Raw genomic sequence first — 23,455 nt, 5'->3', positions numbered from 1 at the left:
TGCCCCACCGTCTCCCCGCCCCCCTCTTCCCATCATGCCCGGCGGTGGGCCTGCGTACCTCTGCATGCGGTTTAGGTTGGTGCTGAGTCCCACGTCCTTGGCCCAGGCGGCCACCTTCCTGCGCACGGTGGAGGACTTGGCCCCGACCGACTTCATCTTCTCCTGCATCTTCTCCCATACCCGCGGCACGCCCATGAACGCCGTGGGGCGCACCTCCCTCAGCGTGTTCGCCAGCGAGCCCTGAGACACACACACACACACGCACACAGATTAGACATGGGGCACACACATACACGAACGATCGACCTTCTAGGATGTCCATTCCTGGCACAGCACACAAACATAAGATGTACATAAGTGAGCACATTCCCCGTTTTCTTGTGTCTGGGGGTGTGTTGCCACATCTATGATGTGTGTGTGTGTGCGTGTGTGTATATGTGTGTGTGTGTGCGCGAGAGAGAGACGTGTGGTAGCCTAGTTCCCACGCTGTATCACATGAACATGCTCAGTAAGGCTCTCTTTAATCCCCCCCATAACTGGATTACAGACTTGCTTTAATTTTAATCTCATTAGGAGGGCAGTAGTGAAGGTGTGTGTGGTACAGGACAGGGGACAGGGGTGTGGTACAGGACATGGGATGGCTGCAGGGCCACATGTCAACTGGTGAAGGCTCAAGGTGGCCAAAATGGCTGGGGATATTTAACAGAGCCAGCAACGCACCTTTTCCATCAACACGCAACACGCCGCGCCTCACTTGGTTGCCCAAATCTTGCTTAATATTACTCTTACGCTAATGATTTACCAGCAAATTCTGATTTTCCAACCCTCAAAGTTTGCGGGGCTGCTAGCATTCAGCCCTACCGCTGAACATCGTTTTCAGCCAATCAGCTTTCAAAGTGGCAAAACAGGAAATTGAGAAAACAAAACTACAATTCCTGCCCATAGGATCATGGGAAATGGAGTCCGCTCCCCTCACCTTCAGGGCGTCCGGCTGTGCGAAGTAGGTGACTCCCCCGACCTTCATGGTGATCCAGATGTCGATCATCTGCGCGGCGATGTGGCTGAGGGGTAGGTAGCTCACCACCACCTCTTGGCTCTCGGTCGCGTCGGTCAGACGCACGTTACGCACCGTGCCGAACGCGGTCCAGGTCAACTGCAGGGAGGGACACGGGGCTACAATTACACAACAAATACAACACACACATGCTCCAACAAACAACACTGAGAACTACCGCTACAACACACACGCGTGCTCCAACAGAGAGACACGGGGCTACAATTACACAACAAATATAACACGCATGCTCCAACAGAGACACAGGGCTACAATTACACAAATACAACACAAACACGGCTTAAAACTACTGCTACAACACACGCTCTAACAGAGGGACAAACAGGGCCCAGAACTACTGCTACTCTTGGTCGAGGTCCGACGCACGTTACGGGTCGTGCCGAAAGTTGTCCAGGTCAACTGCCAGGAGAGACATGGGGCTACAATTACACAACATGTACAACACACACAACACACATGCTCCAACAGGACATGGGGCTGTAATTACACAGCAAATACAACACATATGCTCCAACAAACACAACACACATGCTCCAACACACACAACACACATGCTCCAACAAACGCAACACACACGCTCCAACAGAAGGACATGGGGCTGTAATTACACAGCAAATACAACACACACCAACAGAAGGACATGGGGCTGTAATTACACAGCAAATACAACACACATGCTCCAACAGAAGGACATAGGGCTGTAATTACACAAATACAACACACACTCCAACAGGGGGACAAACAGAAAACTACTGCTACTCAAACAGGGCTGTACCTGCAAGAACAATCCAGGCTGCCTTTCAAAACTACAAACATTTTTGAACCCACTTTCAATATCAAATGTAAATCTGTAAATCTATTTCCTGCAAACGGACAGAACAGAACTGATAACAATTCCTCTTTCACGTTCGGAACCGTACGCTTATAAATCCAAATGAGTCTACACCGAGGCCTTAAGGTCTCTACCAATCACACACGCTCATCCCAGGTCTGACGGGGGCCTTCCTCGCTCTGATTGGCCGACAGGCCACACTCACGTTGTCGTGGCTGAGCATCACGCCCTTGGGTTGGCCCGTGGTGCCAGACGTGTAGATCAGGGTGCAGCACTGGTTGGGCTTCTGGCTGGCGATGATGTCATCCAGCTGGGAGTCAGGAACCTCGTTGCCCATCTCCATGAACTCCGCCCACTGGCCATAGACAACAGGTTAGCCACGGCAGGAAAGAACGCGGAGACAAATGGCTTAGGAAGTGGCTCTGTACAGTCTATAAACCGTATGTACACATGCACACACACACGCACACACGCACACACGCACACCTGTAACCACAGAAAAATCTGAGGAGGGAGCAGTGCTTTAATGCAACCAAACACCGTGACTTAAATAGCAGTGTTGGATATCAGGACACAGGGTTACTACGGGAAACAACAAAACCATTCATTAAAAAACTGAATGGGAAAATATTAAAAAGTGGTTTCCTGTAGCAGCACGTTTAGTACACTTTCAATCCCACACCTACCGTGAACAGATTAGGCCTCTTTTCCTTCAGTGCCTCTTTGTACTGGATAATGGCTTTCAAGTTAGGCAACTTGTCTTGCACCTAGAAAACACAGTCACACAAAGGCACAGAGGACAAATTAGCCACACAAAGCCATGTATACAGTATCTCTGACTTAAGCACAGATTAAGCACTGTAAAACAGACTCTTTTAAACGCCTTTGTCTCGCACTGAGACTATTGGTTTACTTTTTCCTTGACAAGCGAAACTGTATGACCCCATTGGAAAATCCTGATATGAGTCAAACTTTGGCGTCGCCTCTCATAAGCAGGCTTTTTGCCTTATTTGGCGATATTCAGCCCCGGTCGGTCGTTTCTTTGCGGCGAGTTCTCGGGCGTTCCCTCACCTGCAGGATCTTCTGCAGCTGTTTGTGGTTCTCCACCACCAGGATGTTGGCCTGGCAGTTCTCTGCCACGTACTGGCAGGCCTCGGGGGAGTTGGTGGTGTAGATGCCCACCGCGAACCCGCTGGGATCGGGGAGAGAGAGGGGGGGGGGGAGAGGGTTGAGTGCGCGGTTTCCACGGTTACACACCTATCCTACATTGGTCGTTTGGTAATTTGCCCCTTTTTAGGGTTTTCTGGCACTCAGAAAAAGCAGCAAGCACTGTGCTGTTTTCCATCGCTACGGCTAGCACGGCTACCTGCCCACACGGTCATTATGTTCCACAATGGCCTACATAAGGGCCCACGGTTCTGGGTTAGCATATCTGGGTCAAGTACAGCCTTGGGGGAGAGCTTTCACATGCTGGTAAAATTCTGAAACACTCCAGGACATACTAGCTTCAACTTTCAAAGGAACATTCTTAACCAGCAATTTGGTTCTGAACACTGATATTTGGAATACAATGTCTCACTTAGCAACGTTGTAATGTATAATTAAATTTACCCAAATGCTTTGAAATGCTTTTCTCTTCCGCTTTTTCTCTTATGTGTTCTTAACACCAGTGTGACGCTGACTGTGACATCAGCATTAGAATGTTCGGTGAAGAACATTCCAATCACGTGACCTCACACGCCCTAAAGGGTTAAACCATAAGCATTTCAATGAGCAGTTTTTTGGAATGAATTTGATTAGCACGGCGTTTTAATGGTTCCTGAAGGCTTGAAGCGCTTTAGGTGTGCTGTGTGTCACAGCGATGAGTCAGGGGGACCTGAGAGGGGACGGGAGGAGGGGGGGGGCGCACTCACCCTGCGAGGATGGCGGCGACGTCAGCGATGAACCACTCGGCGGAGTTGAAGCCCAGGATTCCCACGCCGTGATACCGCTCCAGACCCAACTGTGGAAACAGGGCCGACTTTAGGATGCTAACGCTAAGGCACAGCAACTCTACTATTCCTATTGTTACTGGAAACAGGGCAGAGGTCACACGCGAACGCTAATGGGCAGCAACTGTACCATTACTATTGTTACTGGAAACAGGTCAGAGGTCACACGCTAACGCTAATGCACAGCAACACTACTATTACCATCGCGCCTATTACTAAGTACAGCAGCGCTCCAAGTACCTCTCCCATTACCATTGGTACTGGAAAGAGGGACGCTAACGCTAACTCTAACAGCAGTGTACACAGACACCCCATCATTACTGCGACCGGAAACAGCGCCGACATCAGGACACTAACCCCAACAAACAAGGACACCCCAATCACGAACGCTAGCATGAAAAAAGGCCAATGTCAGGCTGCTAACACAAGCATACAGGAAAAGTCCCATCGCTATCGCTACAAAAAAACAGAGTCAAAATCCGGAGGCTAACGCTAACATACAGGAGCACCCCCTTCACTCTCACTACCAAGAGACGAGTCCAATGTCAGGACACTAGCGCTAACAACAATGTGCAGAAACACTCGATCCCTGTCGCTACTGGAAACGGGGCCAAACGCAGACTCACAGACCCCACTCAGCAGCTACCGGGCCGCATCTGGAACACTGAGGCTTTGTCTGGAGGGTCACAGGGCCGTCTCAGCACACAGCGCACACGCACTCGGACGGACGCAGGCGCCCACACGCTAGGTCCACGGGTCGGCCCTCAGGGGGGGTCCCATCCCCCCCCTTCCCCTCCCCGTGCCGTTCGGCTTCACAATACCCCGCTCTGTTCCCCCCTCTCCGGCACCCCGGCTCACAGTAAACACTCAGCGGCCCCGGGGGCCAGGGGTCTGGAGCGGGGCCGCGCCCGTCGGGTCCCTGGCCCCGGGGACAGAGGCTCCGGCCGCGAGGTCAAGCACACGAGGAAGTCTGGCGGCCAAAAATAAAGACAAAATGGCGGCTACAAATATATTCTACATCAATATTATTATGAGTATACATTTCATGATTCGTTTATTTCCGTTGATAATTATTATTACATATATTCTTATGTTCGATTTCCCTTTATTTTTTCCGAAACCGGACGATGATATAAAATGTCAACGTCGTGTTAACCCGCAAGGATGGTTGCAACCGTTACACGTACGGATGTTTCTCGTTGAAATAAGTGATATAAGTATAAATAAGATATGAATAAAAATTTGCTCATGAAAAGGGGGAAGTCAGCGAGAGAGAAGATATTGTCTTTAAGGGGAAACGCACCGTCCACAGTCCCTGCCCGGAGGGGAAGTGGCGCTTTTTAAAAATATTTCGGAGTTGTTTTTCCTGTAAAAGCGGAATCACCATGTAGCCATGGCGACGGATGTTTGGTTCTTATGCCTCAGCGACAGGGGGAAGGTGGTGTGTATCGCCACGTCAGTGGAAAATGTTCGCCGTCAAAAAAGAACGAGTAACACCAGCCCTAGCCCTAACACCATCTCCAGAACATAACCCACAACCCTTACCCTAACCCTTACCCCAGCCATACACAAGAATATGAGACTTCAAGAAAGAGAAACCATTTTGGTCATCAAAAAACGAATCCAATACATTAGAGGCATTTGGCAGACGCTCTTATCTGGAGCGACCTACAACAAAGTGCAAACCCATAACCACAGACAAGTGCGCTGAAAGACCCTAGAGGGAAGTAGATTTAAGTGCCGTTTAAATGCCTCCCCAAGGCTTTATTTGTATTCCTCACACCATGAACGATGAACTTAAACTCCAGGCCTGCGGGGCCACAGGTTCTGCAGGTTCTTCCGGTTCCCTTTCAATCAGGTTCGGGGTGTGTGAGCTCTGAAGCTACGCTAAGCTGACGCAAGCAAGGGCTGAAACGCAATAGACAGCACACACTGTGGGTGCCTCTCCAGAGTGTGAGTTCCAGATCCCTGTATGGCTGAACTCATAGGGTAGTGCCTTGGCTAGTACTGGTTTCCAGGTGAATGCCAGGAGCGTATGTTGGATCCGCATGGGTGTTCAGTGTGAGGGGGCTCTAGTGTATTGGGGTTCAAGAGTGTGGGGGGGTTTCAGTGTGTGGGGGTTCTAGCATGTGGGTGCTCCAGTGTGTGGGTGCTCCAGTGTATCAGGGCTCCTGTGTGTGTGTGTGTGTGTGTGTGTGTGTGTGTGTGGGGTTCTAATATGCGAGAGCAGTGTGTGGGGCTTCACCTTGAGGAAGCCCTTGGCTGCCCTCCTGCACTGCTGGTAGTACTCCTCGTAGTTGATGGTCTTCCACTGGTCGCCCTCCTTCCAGCCCAGCGCGCTGTACTTCCCGAAGCGCTCCACAGAGGAGGTCAACATCTGGTGCACGGTGATGGGCGGCTCGGAGGCGGGGCCCGTTTCAGACAGGCGCAGCTTCACCTCCCCGTCGCCCCGGGCGGTCCACAGCTTCAGGTCGTCCGAGGAGGGCAGGGACAGCGAAGCAGGTCGCGGAACAGAGCCTGCGCGAGAGAGGGGGGAACCAGGCTGGGGGTCAGCACTACTGAGACATTGCAGTTACACACTCATGCATTTAACACGCACTCTTATCTAGAGCAACTTACACTTCTGAGCCCTTTGAAGGGTTTGGAATGTTTTTGTTTTTTCTAGAATTCCATTGCTTTCAAGTACCAGTGGTGATTGTGACATCAGCATTAGAACATTCAGTTAACATTCCATTACATTATTGGCATTTGGCAGACGCTCTTATCCAGAGCGATGTTCAACAAAGTGCATACCCATAACCAGGGATAAGTTCGCTGAAAGACCCTAGAGGGAAGTACAATTTCAACTGCTACCTGTACAACAAAGATAAGGACAAGGGCCATTTTTTTTTTTTTTTTGAACAAACAAACAGAGCAAAAGTGACCAAAGTTAACTATCCAAACACTGCTTACCTAGCCAACTAAAAATACCGATACACAAAGCAAGTCACAGAGACAACAATTAAGGTTCACAGGGAGGTAGGGAGGGATGGGGAGAGTTAAGAACATTCTACTCAAAACATTTGTGACCTCACACCTTAAAGGGCTGAAACACACAATCCATTTATACACGATATTTACCTGAAACAGTAAATACCTGGTGCACAGGCACAATGCAGGGTATGAAGCTAACCTTTTCACCCAGAGTGACTTGTTGATTCTAAAAATCACCATTCATTTTCAATGTTTCATCAGCCACACTACCTTTTAATTACTGCATAATAACATCAACACAGCTGCAGTGCTAGTGCAAAAAACCTTACAAGCCTCAATCCAAAATGTTACCAGCATTTATCCATTTTCAGGTCTGTATTTCATACCCTGACAGTGGCTGTGCCCAACCTGAGAAGCAAACAAGCGACCTTTATTTAACCCGCTTCCCTAACCATTACACCACGCTGGCACCGTTGATCTACCCGTTTCCTTTAAAAAGGCTGCCGATGGCTGTGTCTGGCTCACAGGGAAACTGGCCCTTTGCCCTCTACCTGTCACGGTTCGCTTCCCGTCATTCCGAGGGGAAGTCGGGAATGTCACGAGTCGGCGGAACCGCAGATAAGCGGAGGAGCAGGAATGTGACGGAGGAGGAGAAGAATGCGAGAGAAGAGAAAGTGCGGTCTCGTCGCGGGCAGGGCGGGGGCCGCTCCCTCTGTGGAATCTGCCGCCCGCCGCTTTTCCCAGTTGCTCGGCACTCGACTGATCAATTAAAGCAGTTGACTGCATATTCACCTCGATTGCTTTCTTGGGTCTGAATTAGTTGCTGATATTAAGACGGGAAAAGTACAGTACAGTAGTGGTCACAGTGGTTTTCTGCTTCCTTATTACAGTAACGAACATGAAATGCCACTCGGCCGCACCGCAGACAACAATATTCATAAGACGCATGAAATTAAGAAGTGTCCGCCCCAACGCTATGGAAACAGTCCAACTTTACATTAATTAAATGTGTGGTTCTGCCCCCCAGGCTGACTGCAGTGGCATGATGTACTGGCAACCGACCAATCACACAACACCAGGCAATACAGCTGCGCGGCCAGAGGGGGGCGCCTTTCACTGAGCCCCGAACAGCACCAGGCACAGCCTCAACCCACAGCACACTCTCCCACACATCACATCAAGTCAATCGATTTTATTTGTACCGCGCTTTTTACAGAGAACTGTCAGAGGCACTTCACAGAGAAACAGGGGCAGGATCGGCCTGAACCCCCAAAAAAGCAAGCGGCGTTCCTCAAACTTCCCCAGCGGGAATAAAAACACTCAGAGGAGAGGAAAAGAAACCTCAGAAGAGTAAACTCTGTCAGGGGACAGGACAGCCTAGCTTTTACCTCTAACTGCTTTAGTCTTACATTTTACACTCTGGCTTTTAGCAGATGCTCTTAACCAGAGTGACCTACACAGTTTAGCGTTACAGCCTTTATGTGTAATCCATTTATACTGCGCGGTATTTAGCGAAGCACGAGGTTAAAGCACCTCGCTCAAAGGTTTGACCGGGAACTGCACATACCACCTTGGAATTACAGGCCCATCTCTCTAACGATTATGCCCTTTCAAAAAACAACGTTAACAACCTGCCATATGAACAGGACAACCAGAGGTGGAAGGCCCAGAGATCTGAAAGTCCTGCCTTGTGTTTCTTTCTCCTGTGAACTCAGATTTAATTTCACTTTGTTCTACCTCCTGGTTGTAGAGTTGTGTTAATGAGAAAATCCGGGTTATCCTAACAAAAACACTGCTGTTGACTTTCACTTTCTGAACCTTTGATTTTACACCTGTGATTACAACCGAGCCATTCGGCACATGTTCCTACCCAGAACGCCCACAGTACTTGTCTTTATCGCTCGGTGCCAGCGTAAGACAGGCAAAACATTCCCCCAGTTTCTCAATCCTTGTAGGCCTCCAAATGCCTCAACTAAATCACACGTTTGTTCAAGGGCACTAGAATCGTTTATAAATCTGTGCGCGCTGACGTGCCCTCTGCCCTGTTGCCGTGTTTACCGGGTAAAGATAGATCAACAGGACATCGTGACAAAGCCTCGACTGACAGCTGTTTTCCACTGACGCTCAAAGTCACGTGACTCGGACGCCAGGCCGGCCCCGGTCGAGGAGCGGAGGTTCAGGCGGCGGGCAGAACGTTCCAGAAGCACTGCCCACACAGACGGGGTGGGGGGGGTGTTCCTGAATGGCGGCCAAGCCGGTAAAAGGACGCGTTCTGTGCTGCAACATCGCTGGCTGTGCAACCCAGGGCACTGGGTCAGAGATAAGTTCCCTCCAGCGTTCGCTCGTACCACGCCGGACCGCCAACCTCGGTCGAGTTCCCACGGACAGTTGGCTCTTTGCGCAAGGCCTTGTGCCAGGCGCCGTTCTGATGAGAAGGAGACGCAACACTTCCCGCTCCCCCGGGTTCCCGCCCGGGGCCAACGTTCGGTGTCACAGCGAGATTGGCTTTTAACGAGCTAATTAGAGAGTTATCTGTGAGATAAAACGGCTACAAACAGGAAACCGGCACTCGTAAAATAAACTTTCTCAGCTTAAAGAAGAACAGGGACACAGGAGTTCCTGATTCTGGGTCTTTAGAAGAGAAGTTTGAAAACACACTTGCAGGTCACAGCCAATTTTAAACATTTACTACCTAAAAATGAGCATAAAGAATTTTTGAATATAGCTTTTTTTCATTGAGAAACATTTTACTGGTATCTAAAGGGTTAAAGTCTTAAAACTGTTAAAACTGTCGGAAATATTATGTTGAAATGTGAGGCACTATATAACTATATCCATATTAATGTGACAATCAATATAGACAATGCGATTGGTAATATGCACTTATATCAAGATAAATGTGATGATAAAATGGACTTTGGAGTTTTTTTTGTTTTGTTTTTTAATACCCATGACCTATTCACCAGAATGTCTGAAAGGAGTTTCTAAGGGCCTGTAACCACAATGATCCCTGCAATACTGGCCAAATTGGAGCCAACCAATGAGCATCGACCTATGTTTATCAAGTATTGCGAAACCATTGTGGTGGGAGGAAAATAAATATATGTTAGGAGGGGATAAACCTGTGTGTAACTGAAAGCTTTAAGTCTATAAGAGCCGCAATTGAAGAATAAAGTCTGATATTTGTGGAAGATTCTGCCTCATCCTCTTTATTGAAATTCTACACAAAGTCTGGAAGAATCTTTTTGATTGAAAATAAAACCATAACAGCACTTCCTATGTCGGGAAAGGTGAGGTCACGGGGTCACGAGCAGACAGAGCATGCTCAGCTCTCGGGCGCACAGGAAGTAGACTGTGGTGAAATTCAGCACGGGAAATGCGATGTCGCGTTTCCTCACCCGCCCTCCCACTTCCTGTGAAATGAGGTCAGGCAAGATGCGAGGGTGTGATCACATGCACAACAGTCAGGGGTGAAGCAGCATCACTGACATATGGATTTCGCCACTTTTCCAAGCTCGCCAGGAAAAATAAAAAATAAATAAAATCGCTGTGATAACTGACAGCACACATTTACAAAATGTGTAAACGACTGCACGCGTTAACGTTAAAAATGTATGCGATTGACATCCACATTTTTTTTATTATTGAACCCTTTACGTGATTAGAACGTTCAGTTAAGAACATTCTATTGCTGATGTCACAATCATTACTGGAGTTCTAGAACACTGCCTAACATTTTTGGAATGTTTTATCAAAATTGACGCACCCTTTTTCCCCCCAGGGTCTATGGATGCACCTTAAGAGGTTGTAAAATCGGTTTTGTTGAGGCTTAAATCACGTCTGCCAAACTCCTCCATCCTTGAACAGGGCGCTCGTTTTGCACGCATGCTGCGCTCACGTGCACACTCACGTGCACTCTCACGTGCACTCTCACGTGCACTCTCACGTGCACACTCACCTGACTGCAGCCGCACTTCTCCTGCGCTGGCGGGGGTCTCGCTGGGGAGGGGGGCGGGGGCGGCTGAAACTGCACTCACTTCCTCCTCCCTCTCGCAGGACACCTCCTCTTCTGATGACTCGCTACTGAAATTACAATTCGGACAAAGCCTCCGATTACACCCCTGAAACCACACAAACGCCCTAAATATTCACTACTGAAATTACAAACCCACATCATATTCGCTACTGAAAATGACACCAACCCAGAATATTCGCTACTGAAATAACGAACATTCTGATGATTCACTCCCGAAAATCCCCGTGTGCCGGGAACAACCGAAACCCCAGGCAGCCAGGTCTTGGGTAACTCCGGTCTTGCAGCAGAGAGGAGAAGCACAGGCACACGAGACTAGCTGGAGCCTGCAGTGCCGCTACGGGTGCTGACCTGCTGCACCACGAGCCACATTCACCCGTATCCGTTACACAACTACAGTGGCCTACTGCCCTTTCTCAATGCGCGCGTGTGTGTGTGTGTGTGTGTGTGTGACTGTGTCTGTGTGGGGGACAGCCCCAATGCATCACCTCAGGCACCTCTGACATCACCGGCACTGGTAACACATGGACTGTGCATGACCCCATACAGGATGTAGGCACACAGGAAGTGCCTGCAGTTGACTCAGTGCTGTGAGAACAGCCCCCTCCCACATATACCCAATCTCTCTCTGCAGAGGCTGAACTCACATGGCTGAACTCAGCCAGGTCACACGGGGGTGAGGGGTGTGGGAGAGGGAGATACGGAGAGAAAGAGAGAGAGAGAATGTGTCTGACAGAGAAAGATGAAGAGCCAAAGATTTTGTGTGTTAGAGAAAGAGACCGAGGCAGAGATGAAGAGAGTGAGAGAAAGCCAGTGTGTGTTTGAGAGAAAGAGAGGACTGAATGGATTAAGGAGAAAGTGTGTGTGAGAGAAAGGGAGAGAGATCGAGAGAGTGATGTGTGTGCATGTAGGAGAGCAAGAGAGGGGTGAGTCAGAGTATATTTGTGTGAGAGAGTGCGTTTGTGTGTTAGAAAGTGAGCAAGTGTGTATGTGTGTGTGCGTATGTATGTATGTGCGTGTTAGAAAGTGAGTGAGTGTGTGCGTGCATGTGTATGTATGTGCGTGTTAGAAAGTGAGTGTGTGTGTGTGTGCGTGTGTATGTATGTGCGTGTTAGAAAGTGAGTGAGTGTGTGTGCGTGTGTATGTATGTGCGTGTTAGAAAGTGAGTGAGTGTGTGTGTGCGTGTGTATGTATGTGCGTGTTAGAAAGTGAGTGAGTGTGTGCGTGCGTGTGTATGTATGTGCGTGTTAGAAAGTGAGTGAGTGTGTGCGTGCGTGTGTATGTATGTGCGTGTTAGAAAGTGAGTGAGTGTGTGTGTGCGTGTGTATGTATGTGCGTGTTAGAAAGTGAGTGAGTGTGTGTGTGCGTGTGTGTGTATGTGCGTGTTAGACAGTGAGTGAGTGAGTGTGTGTGTGTGCGTGCGTGTGTGTGTATGTGCGTGTCAGACAGCCAGCTCGCGTGTGCGTTCGCGTGCGTCGGGCGCGTACTTGGCGGCGGACTCCGACGGGGTGACGTCCTCCAGGGAGGCGGAGAAGTCCCCAGCGCCACAGGACTGCAGGAGGCCTCCTCCGGGGGGGTCCATGACGACGGCAGCAGACATAGCAACGGGTTCACACAAGGTCACTGCGGAGAGGGGGGGGGGCAGAGAAGACACGCAGAGATTCAGAGACGCGCGTTCAACAAGGCGAACATTAGCCAGCGTTAGCGAACGTTCACAAACATATTAAAGCCTTTCTCTGTTTGCCCGGAGCGCTAACGACACTTAGCCAACGCTCTGAAGAGGCCGCGCACAGCGAACAGGTCAGGCTGCTGAAGAGGGGAAGTTGCTAAGAGAACTAAGAAATCAGTCAGTCATTTCAGTGCTAAAATTAACCAGAGCAGAGCTGGCTGCTAGCTGCTAGCATAAACTCTCTATGCAGTTGCTTAGAGGCCGCAGCCATCCCTGGGCACAATTCAGCTTTGAAAAAAAAAAAAGAAAAAAAAATAGAAAAATTGAAATACATTATTTGTGCAGTATTCACAAGGTGCATATAGCTTCTTTTACGCCATTCTGAAAATTTTAATAATAACATTGCACTGGTTCCCTGACCTGCGATTGCCTACAACAAACCCCACCCTGCCAGCACTCACCCCCAGTCCAAATCGGGCTTATTCCGGTTTAAGACCACCAAAATCCTACAGCCGGCTGGCTCTGTAGTATAGTGAACGCAATGTGTACTTTCTTCTGAATTTCCTCGAATTCATCCAAGGCGAAAAATCTCTCTCGTTCCCGCTGTTTTTCCAAGAGTTGTCTCTCTCAGTGCCTAGCAGGATTAATTAAACAGCACCGGAGAACAACACTGATCCTTCGGTCCTTCGAGCAGTGACTGTTGCGAAGGGACGCAGCTGGCAGCTAACATCTCCTTTACACGCATCAGGGGCACGAGGACAAGCGGAGGTTCGGGATGGGTGTGGCCGAAACGCAAGTGTGAGAGAACAGCAACATGGGAACCCTCCCATAGGCACCCGCTTGGCACCATTTTCAACAAACAGCCAATCAAATCCTCCCTGGACCTTCAACCCTTCAACCCATTAGACAGCAGTCAAATCCTTGCAGATTGCCCACTGTCTTAAAAGATAACTTCACCAGTACTCTAACAAAATTCTACCTGCAGTACATTAGTACATTTTCGGTTGATAGCATATTGGGTGACAAGTTTCAAAGTTCTCGAGAAGTGTTTTTCTCACACGAGTATGAGCTAGCATACTTCAAATGCGTAGACCAGATCGAAACCAGCGACTGCAAACTTTAGAAAGAACCTTTATGTCACGGGACTGGTGAAGAATGACGCCACAAGCGCATTAAGAAACAATGTTATTCATCAGAACTGACCTGAAAGACTGGATTTTAAAAGCACACTCGTATGTTTATCCTTGTGAGGGCTGCAATTATTAAACACGCTCTCTCTTCAAGACTCGTTTAAGACGCAACAGCTCTGAGCGACGAAACCAAACAAATAGTTTACAAACGCAATTAACAACCCAGGAGTCAGGGTAGTGCAGTGGGTTAGCGCTGTGCTGCAGAGGGTTAGCGCCATGGCGGAGGTGGTTAGCGCGGTGACGTGTGGGGGGTTAGCGGTGTGGCGTAGGGGGTTAGCGGTGTGGCGTAGGGGGTTAGCAGTGTGGCGGAGGTGGTTAGCGAGGTGGCGTAGGTGGTTAGCGCGGTGGCGTAGGTGGTTAGCGCGGTGGCGTAGGTGGTTAGCGCGGTGGCGTAGGGGGTTAGCGGTGTGGCGTAGGGGGTTAGCGCGGTGGCGTAGGGGGTTAGCGGTGTGGCGTAGGGGGTTAGCGCGGTGGCTAGCGCGGTGGCGTAGGGGGCTAGCGCAGTGTGGGGTAGGGGGTTAGCGTGGTGGTGCAGTGGGTGAAGACACAGAATTCATGCCATTTGGCTAATGTGAAAGGGGAGTGGTTCTGTCAGCGTGGGAGGTGGAACCCACGACTACGCTGACCAAATATGATTCGAGACTGAGAACCAGGATGGGCTTCCTGCCGGTTCGATATCATCAGCGCAGGAAACGCATCATAAACAGTCACCCCACTCAGCATTCGCAACACTGAACTATCCCTGTTCATCCCAACCCGCATCAAACACACGGACACAAACACAGCCAAGCCACCGCTCACAACATTGTACTACCCCCGTTTAACCCAACCCAACCCGACCTGCGTCAAACATGTTGACACAAACAGCCAAGTCCACCAATCAAAACGCTGAACCCCGGCTAGCTACAGCGAGGACAGCAACGACACGCTATTCTCTGTAATGACACAAACACAAACAATCCCTGTGTTTACAGCACCATTAAAGCTACGGCTGGCTTGAATCCCAGCAACCAGAGAGGCACGTCAGTGACCTCTGAGAGGACCGGGAAGCTGCATGTTCAGTAGCAAGGTGTGGATATGAATGAATAACTATGCAAACAGGAAATACTGGTAAGTAAAGAAAGGCAATAGGCAATAGTTGTGCTCTGTTCTCACACATCATTGGCAATAGGCTGCCATGCAAGGTACCAATCAGCTTATCGGGAGCAATTGGGGTTTAGCTGCTCAGGGTCACCTCGACACACCCAGGGCAGGGGACTGAACCGGCAACCTTCCGACAACCAGACGACCGCTCTTACCTCCTGAGCTTACGAACGTCACCTCTATATCAGTTCAGTGCAAATTTAAAGTCAATTGCATGTCAGCTGACTCTTTCAGGATTTATTCATTTATTTATTTGCTGTCTCCTAACTCTCTCTCTACTAAATAAACAGACATCAATTGAGCCTGAAATATTCAGCGGAATGCCAACATACTACTTACTGCACATAAAAGGCCTATGTGGATATCTGAAATAATGTTAAGTGAATCTCAACAACATTCAACTAAATGACTTGTCTATCAGGGGAGCACGGATGGTGCAGTGGGTAGCACTGCCGCCTCAGAGCAAGGAGGACCTGGGTTCGAATCCCGGTCGGCCGGGGCCTCTCTGTGCGGAGTTTGCATGTTCTCTCCATGTTCGCGTGGGTTTCCTCCCACAGTCCAAAGACATGCAGGTTAGGCTGACTGGAGAGTCTAAATCCCCTGTGGGTGTGAGTAAATGGTGCGTGTGCCCTGCGATGGACTGGCGACCTGTCCAGGGTGTATTCCTGCCTTTCACCCAAGCGTATGCTGGGATAGGCTCCAGCCCCCCTGCGACCCTGTTCAGGATAAGCGGGTTAAAATAATGAATGGATGGACTTGTCTATCAACGTAGTCATTTTCCCTCACAGGACATCAACATTACGGGTGAGTTAAGAGCCATTGATTGACTGCCAACAAGGAATATGTTGACTATCAACACGAGTTGTTACTTTGAATTGACGCGGAACTGATATTCACTTGACATGAAGTTGTGTGTCAACAATAACGCCACGCCGGTTTGGGCGTACTAGATTCGCACTGAAGCGCAGCCAACCACCACGGGGATGGGGCTTGGGCCGAGGTGCCAAAAGGCTCATGGGGGGGGGGCGCTGGATTCCGGCTTTGAGAACCTCCGGTTTCTTCTGACCTCGGTGGCGTGAGGACCTTTGGCCTGAGGCGGGTAGTGATGTCACACCTCACTGAACACCAATAAGCAAGCTGAAGCCGGAGAGCAGGGCGGTCCGATCCGTCGCCCGGTGACCTTAGCAACCGCACGTCACGCTTCTCATCTGAACTAGAAGAGCGACCCCACCCCCACCACCACCACCACCACCACCACCACCACCACCCCCAACCCCGACCTCTACACAGTGGCCTTCTCCAGGTCCAGGAGTCCCCTCCCGAAATGGCTGCCGTTCCTCCAAGTGCAGGCCAGCCCAACCGTGCTCCTGGAGGTCCACCGTCCTGACAGTGTTCTTCTCTACCCTAATTTGGCACATCCGATGTCGACTCATTAGCAGCTCACTGAGATCTCTCGACGTTGAGCAAGGTGTGTTTTGTTTCATGCCCTTGGGTATCAAGACACTCCCGGAGGAGTGCAGCCACACCCCAGAGTCTGCAGCAACCAATTACTTCACCGATTCCTTTTGTAAACACGCGTGCAAAACACTGCTGGTACATTCAGACAGTACATTCAGAATGTTTTTAGCAGCCTGCTAGCTGTAGCTAACACCCTAACAAAAACAGTGGCTGGCAGCGTTGCCTCGGAAGGGAGTTTTGAACGTTCTCCTGGTGTTCGCTCAACTTTCCTCTTCCTGGGGCTCCGGTTTTCCTCCCACAGCCAAGAATACGTAGCCCAGGGACTACAGAGGAACATTAGCCTTCCCAACGAAGTCTGGCACAGTTACAGAAATGTCATTAACGCGCATTGTCCCGGTCAAGAAAACCTAATAATGATCTTTGACCAAAAGTTAGGATGCAAAGTAATAGACTTTGGATGAAACGGTTAACTGGTGCTTGTTGTGTGCCCCCCCCCACCCTTCCCTTCCCAGAATCCTAGTGCCTGAGAGGGAGGTTTTTTTGGATTTCCCTTCTTTCTGTGGTTTCCGTGGAGGCAGCCAAACTAAGGAAGGGCCGGCCCGTCTGTGTTTCTCATTCCCTTTTCGGACGGAATTCCGTAACACGGGGGCGTGCCAGGGATAGGGATAGGGATAGGGATGGGGGTGGGGGTGGGGGAGATTGGGCTTTTTTTGGGCTTCCCCCCCCTCCCCCCTTCGCCGTGTGTGTCTGCAGAGCTAGCAGTCAGGCAGGAACTACAGGGATTAGGGCTGCAGCTGTCTGATGGCACAACAGAGACACGCCTAACTAAACCCGGGCCAAAATACCCCTGGGGGGAGGGGGGTGGGTATTAATGCTCTACAGACCTTTTCCAAAACACCTCAGCCCCCCGCTGCTGGTGGGAACCCCCCCCTCCCCTTTTATTCTGAGCGCTGCATCACCTGATCGACTCTGAGATGAAATTTCAGCCTCTGCCTCCAGACCCGCAAAAGGGACTTTCTCGTCTGACTGCGTGTGCACATGATCCATCTCATTGATTTATTTACTTTCAGTTCGTACCCTGTCCATTGTCGCAAGTCTGCCCATATTCTTCTAAACAGCCGTTACTGGGAACCCCTGAAAATGTCCCTGAGACCCTGTCGGACTCAAAAACGTCATCGTACGATTCGCAGTCACCTCACGTTTAATTTCCCACCCCCCACCTTGGCCTCTCCCACTCTCATCCTCGCAGCTTCACCAGCCTCGGTTTCACAATTAACCCCCCCCCCCGCACCCCCATTTCCAAGTATGAATGGTATCACCCTCAGTATAACCGGTCCCTGTGGACCGGTTCAATATGTGGAAGAATATAATTTGGGGTTGCTTGCTGGTGGGCTTCCAGGGACATGCCCATGGGAAGTGCGGTGGAATCAGCTCCAGGAAGTTTACCATTTCACAGCAGTGTAGTCATCTTGGGCAGCTGTGAGTGCTCCAACTCACCATCAACCAGATTACATCACCGATATCAACTCAGCCTCCACAGCTCACACACCAGGCTGCCGCGTGTCAATCAAACCGGGGGGTTAGTTAAGCGTATCAGCTCAAGAGGGGTACCCAGCGCAGTGCAGCGACCGCATCGGGGGATTCTCCCAATGCGTGTCTGACTGAGACGGCACTTAAACAGCAGATTGAAGCTGGGGGCTTTAATGGGGGATTCTGCACCCCCATTCTGAGACACACCCCAATACCCTCTCGCTCTCACTCTCACAAACACACACACTGTCTCTCTCTTGCTCTCTCCCTCTCTCTCTCTCGCACTCTCTCTCTCTCTCTCACACACACTCTCTACCAGATGGCCACCCCGCCCTTCTGCTTCTGCTTTGACGTTCCCCCCAGAGCCAGAATAGCTTTTTCCAAAAGCCATCGATTCCACCAGCTGGTCAAACCCAGCGACTCCGGTTACGACGGATTACAGCTGTAACAGCCTCATAGCGAGAGACACCGTAACGCAGTTATGCCAAGCCTTCCCTCATCCTCTCCTCTCCTCTCCTCTCCCTCCCACTCTCAGCCAGACAGGCGCGGCTATCTGGCACGTCTCTCCACAAGAGGCTCCCTCCAAAAAACCACAGGACACCATCCCCCCCCCGCCCCCCGCCACCAGGTCGAAACGTTAGCCCCGATGCTAACAACGGCACCGGCCCGAACCAGGGCAGTGAAGGGAAGCGGCGCTCCACAGCACACAGCACCGCACCTACGGGCGCTAACGGCGTGTAGCGCCCCTCGTACGCCTCCCACCACCGCATCATTAACACCCGACGCGTGTGTGGAGCACGTCTCTCCAGCCAATTCGCCGGCTCTCCATTTAGCCCCTTTGAACCAAAACAAACAGTAACGTGGGGGCAGCAACGTTATTGTAGCTCAACCCCCCCCCCCGCCCGAATCCCATGCTGAAAGGAGTGAAGAGACAGACTCACAGTGCATCCTTGAAGCAGGGCTTTTTACTGGGGTATTCCTGAAACCTCTCGCTCTCTCGCTTGCTCCTCTGGATTCTCCTGCGGTTTTTGTCCGTTCTCAAATCGCTGCTCTGCTCGTTGTGCGCTGCTGTTCGGACGCTGATCCGGCCGGCTTTCCCCTGCTCTCTTCACAGTGTATGCAGCATCATTCATTTTCAAAGCCCAGACTCTCCCCCTCCCGTGTGGCCCTGCCCCCATTCCCCCTCCCCCCCACCCCCTCCCCAACTTCTCCATTCCTTCCAACACCCCCCCCCCCCCCCCCCCCCTCCTCCCTTCCAGGATGCTGCACGCCCAAGGGCTGCCCTCATTGGTCGCGGCTCCTCACACCACAAAGCTCGTCCCCCCATATATGGTCGCGGCCCTGAGCCAATGGAAAAGGAGCAGAGGGGCGGGAGCTCCATTTTGTGGAATGGTGCTTCACTCCGTTTGCCAAGAGGATGCTCCAGCCTCTCACACACACACACACACTCGCCCCCACGTCAGCACAACAGCCGATGCGGATATCCAGGGGTTACTACAGGACAAAGCCACTGGTTGGCTTTCTACCCCAGGCCAGTGACTGGTACAAACAGGAGATGCGTTTGCGGGTTTTATGATCACAGAAAAATCATAAAACAGCAGCAGGAGCAAGGGCAAATAACAGTCCAGTTCCTGTTGACCAATATAGACAGGCGCTCTTCACTGGACATTTTAGGCACGTTATTTTTTTATTTTTATAATGTGCGTCATTATTTCTTAGCCTATTACTAATATTAAGAACTGTTCCCATGCTCAATGTGCAGTGTAGCAGAAGGAAAACATTTCTTCCAAATGTAGGCCCACTGGATGATAAAATACAAACAGTTATGTTCAACAAAAGTCCTTTTTGTAGATATTCAGGTAATTCAGACTAAAAACAAGCTGGAGGAGGATGCTTCAGAAATGGGTCAGGTTACAGTTACACTCAGGCACCCCATACCGGTGAAGGAAGGTGTCATTTAAAAAAAGACTACTGCGTCTAAAACTGGCGTTCTGTGGGTAAACAATAGCTACACGTTTAAAAGGTTTCCATTTAAACGGTTCAAATTATTTGAGTGGTTGTGGAGAGCCCAGTGTCATGCTTACGACAGAAATCGTTTCTGTTTCTCAATCATTGCTATTATTGGTTCTCCTCTGACCCACGATTTGAGGACGATTCATTTGCAAAATTGGGGGAGCATTTTCCTTTGATAGGTACATTAACGGTAAAGGGACGTTGGAAAAGACTGATGAAGAAACCGTTTCACACCAGCAGCTGGAAGATAAGTAAATTCGACATCGCTTTCTGTCTTATCATCATCGGTAAAGAAGTAGGCAAGATTTTCTGCTGGTGTAGTCTGTTCATCGGTAACTTCCGTTTACCGTTTACAAACAATATCTGTGACCGTTCATATGGAAATTACAGCGCCACCTGCTCTACAAACCGGAAACTATAAATCCCCCCTCCTGCCCCGCCCTCTATACAAATATGTCTTTCGACCGACCGCTGGAAAGTCTGACGAAAACCCCGGCAAACAGTACCCGGAAATTCCCATAAATCTGATTACCCAGCTGAGCTGAACAGTACACAATACTAAATAAAAAACACCGGACTCTACTGGCAGCAAGGTAACGTGAGGTGCAAACTATCATCACGCATCCATTTCTACTTAAAAATAAGCAAAGTCAATTTCAACTGCTGAAGGGATTTTAACGTCAGAATGCGTCACAATTATAATAACAACGTCCTCCACAAAAAAGACACAGGTAATCCGGAAATCAGCTCGGTTCTATAACACACGAGACTCAAATCAACAAGACTCACTAACATACATGAACAGGGACGCCCGCCTATAATCACCAGGCTGGCAGTTAATGATTATATTCCAGCGAACATAAGCTAGGCAGCTGCAAAAGTTCGTTACAGCCTAACAGGTGGGTTGAGAAGTATTGGCCCATTCAAATACTCAGCCACACTGCAGACTACAGCAAATGGCCATTTCTGACCATGTGCTACTTTTCGTAAAGGGGTAGTGAGAGACTATCTAAAGCCTTTTTGATTCATTTCTCAGTCTGTTATCATCTGCTACACAGGGCTCTCTACTTCAAAATCGTAGAAAAACCTGTTTTCAACGTTTTATATGAATATGGAAGTCATGACATTCCATACCCGACCTATTCGCCTATAAGAATTTAACATGCATGCGCGTAATCTTATAAATGAGACAATGACATGTTCCATTACATATACTATTTATTTGGGCAATAGCGTATTCCACACATTTCTACTGGAGGATGGATAGCTAAATCAAAATGAGTTACATTTACATGGACAATTTATACCAAAGCGTCGGTTGTCTTCAGCATCCCCACGAAACGGCTTTCTGGTCAGAACCAAAAAGCACTCAGAGCAGGTGAGATTATGTTTTTAGGACGCAGAATAGTTTAATGTAACATGCAATTTAGGTAGGAGGAGGAGGATTGAGTCTCTTCTACATCAGGTACAGGCTATGCAGGTGATTTCGGGTGATTTGCACAGTGCATTTTAGTGTAAAACGCAGAAACCCGAATTCATTATGCGCGTTAAAGTCATGTCCTAAAGTCACAGAAAAGAACACTTAAGCTAGAAACGCTGTTCATTTTACCCGTAACCATGCTGTAACCTACATCGGATGAAACGCTACGCAGAACCGCAAGACACGCAGATGTGACAGTCAGTGGAGGCGACGCTCGATGTTTCCCCGACACCATAGCAAGATCTCTTCAGCCAATTGCCCCACGAAACGCAAAAACAACGTCGACCGTCCCATCGCCTGACCGCTGAGCCCATCTCCCCATCCCGATCGATGCGAGGCTGGTGTGGCTCCACTGCTGCCCGGGGTTACTGTCGGTCATTGGCAGTGGCATCACCGCTCACGTGCCAGAGTCTCCTCTCATAGCTAGAGAAAGCAAATGTGCATCATTATGACTTAGGTTACATCAGTGTCTTATGGACACAACGTCCAGTTGTGAAATGTGAGCGCGGAAATGCACCTCAATCGTGCAAATCACCTCGAATTATCAACCACAATTAAACTGCTCACTCGATATTAATACTTCAAATGTAGAAAGGCTTCACGAAATTAGTCGCTTAGCCTATATGAACACAAATGAAGGCTATATGGCTAGATATCCATTCCGTATGTTCAAAGGCACGGAATACTATTCAATGTTAACATATTTTGTTTAATTAACTTGCGATTCTTTAAAAACAGTGGACATACCATTTCAAAGCAATTGCCAGTGTTGGTGAGGATTTTAAATAACCACGTGAACATAAATGATAAGTATAGACATTCCGGGAGGCTCTTGTAAGACCTGTCTTTTAACTCCGAGCAGTGGTTCACACATACTGTATTTCATCAGTGCATCATCTGGGACACGCAAGGTCGGTGGTTCTAATCGCAGTGTAGCCACAATAAGATCCACACAGCCGTTGGGCCCTTGAGCAAGGCCCTTAACCCTGCATTGCTCCAGGGGAGGATTGTCTCCTGCTTAGTCTAATCAACTGTACGTCGCTCTGGATAAGAGCGTCTGCTAAATGCCAATAATGTAATGTAATGTAATGCATCATTTGCTCTTACGCAGAGCGATTTACACTGAGAACCACCCGAGTACCAAAGCCATACGACAACGAATGTATGCGCAATGTCACTGCTGTGTAGGTGCGCATAGATTTGCGTGCGATTTGTTCAAACTAAAGCAAGAACATACGATTGGAGAGCCTTACAACAGCCTACACACACGTAATCATAGGTATGATGGGTATTCTCGGAATCTACCATTGTATTCTCACGGTTTGGTTAAGCGGTCTAAAGATGAAAACATTTTCTTGGTCCTGAAAATGAATTTAGCAGATTAAAAATGTTTCCATCTGCTGCTTGAGCGCACTTCTTAATTTATGAATGCGTTAATACGGCTATGAGACTTTCGTGTCACACAACCCGTGTCGGCTGACACCACCGGCAGATAATTACACACGTTCAGGTTTCAGGTCAACTGCATTGCATATGGTCTAAAATTACTTCGTAGCTCAGTGCTAAGCAATATTAAAATACACATACAATTAACTAAATGGGCTAACTGCCAAAAAAACTATTGCACACAGGAATTTATCGCATGACCATTTACTTTTTTCATCTTTTAATCTAAAGTTAGATGGGTAACGTTAGCCTATTTCATGAAAGGACAAACCGCAAGAAAAAGCGGGAATTCAGAAACTCCTCATCTGATTTATACCAGAATTACTTAAAGTAAAAAGTATTATGTTACACAAATTAGCTCACTATATTGAACGGCTATTTTGTGGTTTATTTTACAAATGCTTAAATTAGGGAAATCGATAACGTTAGCAGGTAACGATAAACAATACAATTCGATTAATCTGAAAAGCAGTAGTGCTGGTCATGCATCTGACATTTGGCTCGACACGTGCCTTAAGTTATCACACTGCCAACTGCTGCGTCGTTTATTTGGTACTGAATATGTAATAATTTGACTTTAGCGATTTAACAATTTTTTTTTAAAACAAGTTTGCCGATTTTA

General features: G+C 49.1%; 1 protein-coding gene across 4 annotated transcripts in view; it reads right to left on the bottom strand.

Moving 5' to 3' along the window:
* acsbg2 (acyl-CoA synthetase bubblegum family member 2) overlaps positions 1-23,455 on the bottom strand; it is a 37,789-nt gene that overhangs the window by 8,096 nt on the left and 6,238 nt on the right. For 2 of the 4 annotated variants that reach the window (XM_061237941.1, XM_061237939.1), the window contains exons 2-10: positions 12,392-12,527; positions 10,830-10,954; positions 6,144-6,415; positions 3,821-3,909; positions 2,979-3,099; positions 2,594-2,674; positions 2,113-2,262; positions 977-1,153; positions 59-240 (exon numbers count right to left, since the gene is read on the bottom strand). In XM_061237941.1, coding sequence (XP_061093925.1) covers positions 59-240; positions 977-1,153; positions 2,113-2,262; positions 2,594-2,674; positions 2,979-3,099; positions 3,821-3,909; positions 6,144-6,415; positions 10,830-10,954; positions 12,392-12,504 — 1,310 coding nt within the window. In that variant the 5' untranslated portion in view covers positions 12,505-12,527. Of the gene's footprint in view, positions 1-58; positions 241-976; positions 1,154-2,112; positions 2,263-2,593; positions 2,675-2,978; positions 3,100-3,820; positions 3,910-6,143; positions 6,416-10,829; positions 10,955-12,391; positions 12,528-13,034; positions 13,198-18,835; positions 19,024-23,455 lie in introns of those variants that run through there. The other 2 variants (XM_061237938.1, XM_061237940.1) reach the window with 2 other exon arrangements.

This window comes from Conger conger, chromosome 4 (genome assembly GCF_963514075.1).
Source record: "Conger conger chromosome 4, fConCon1.1, whole genome shotgun sequence".
In the NCBI taxonomy this organism is placed as follows: domain Eukaryota; kingdom Metazoa; phylum Chordata; class Actinopteri; order Anguilliformes; family Congridae; genus Conger; species Conger conger.
Note: the sequence above shows the minus strand (reverse complement) of the source record. Positions and strands in the feature narration are given on the sequence as shown.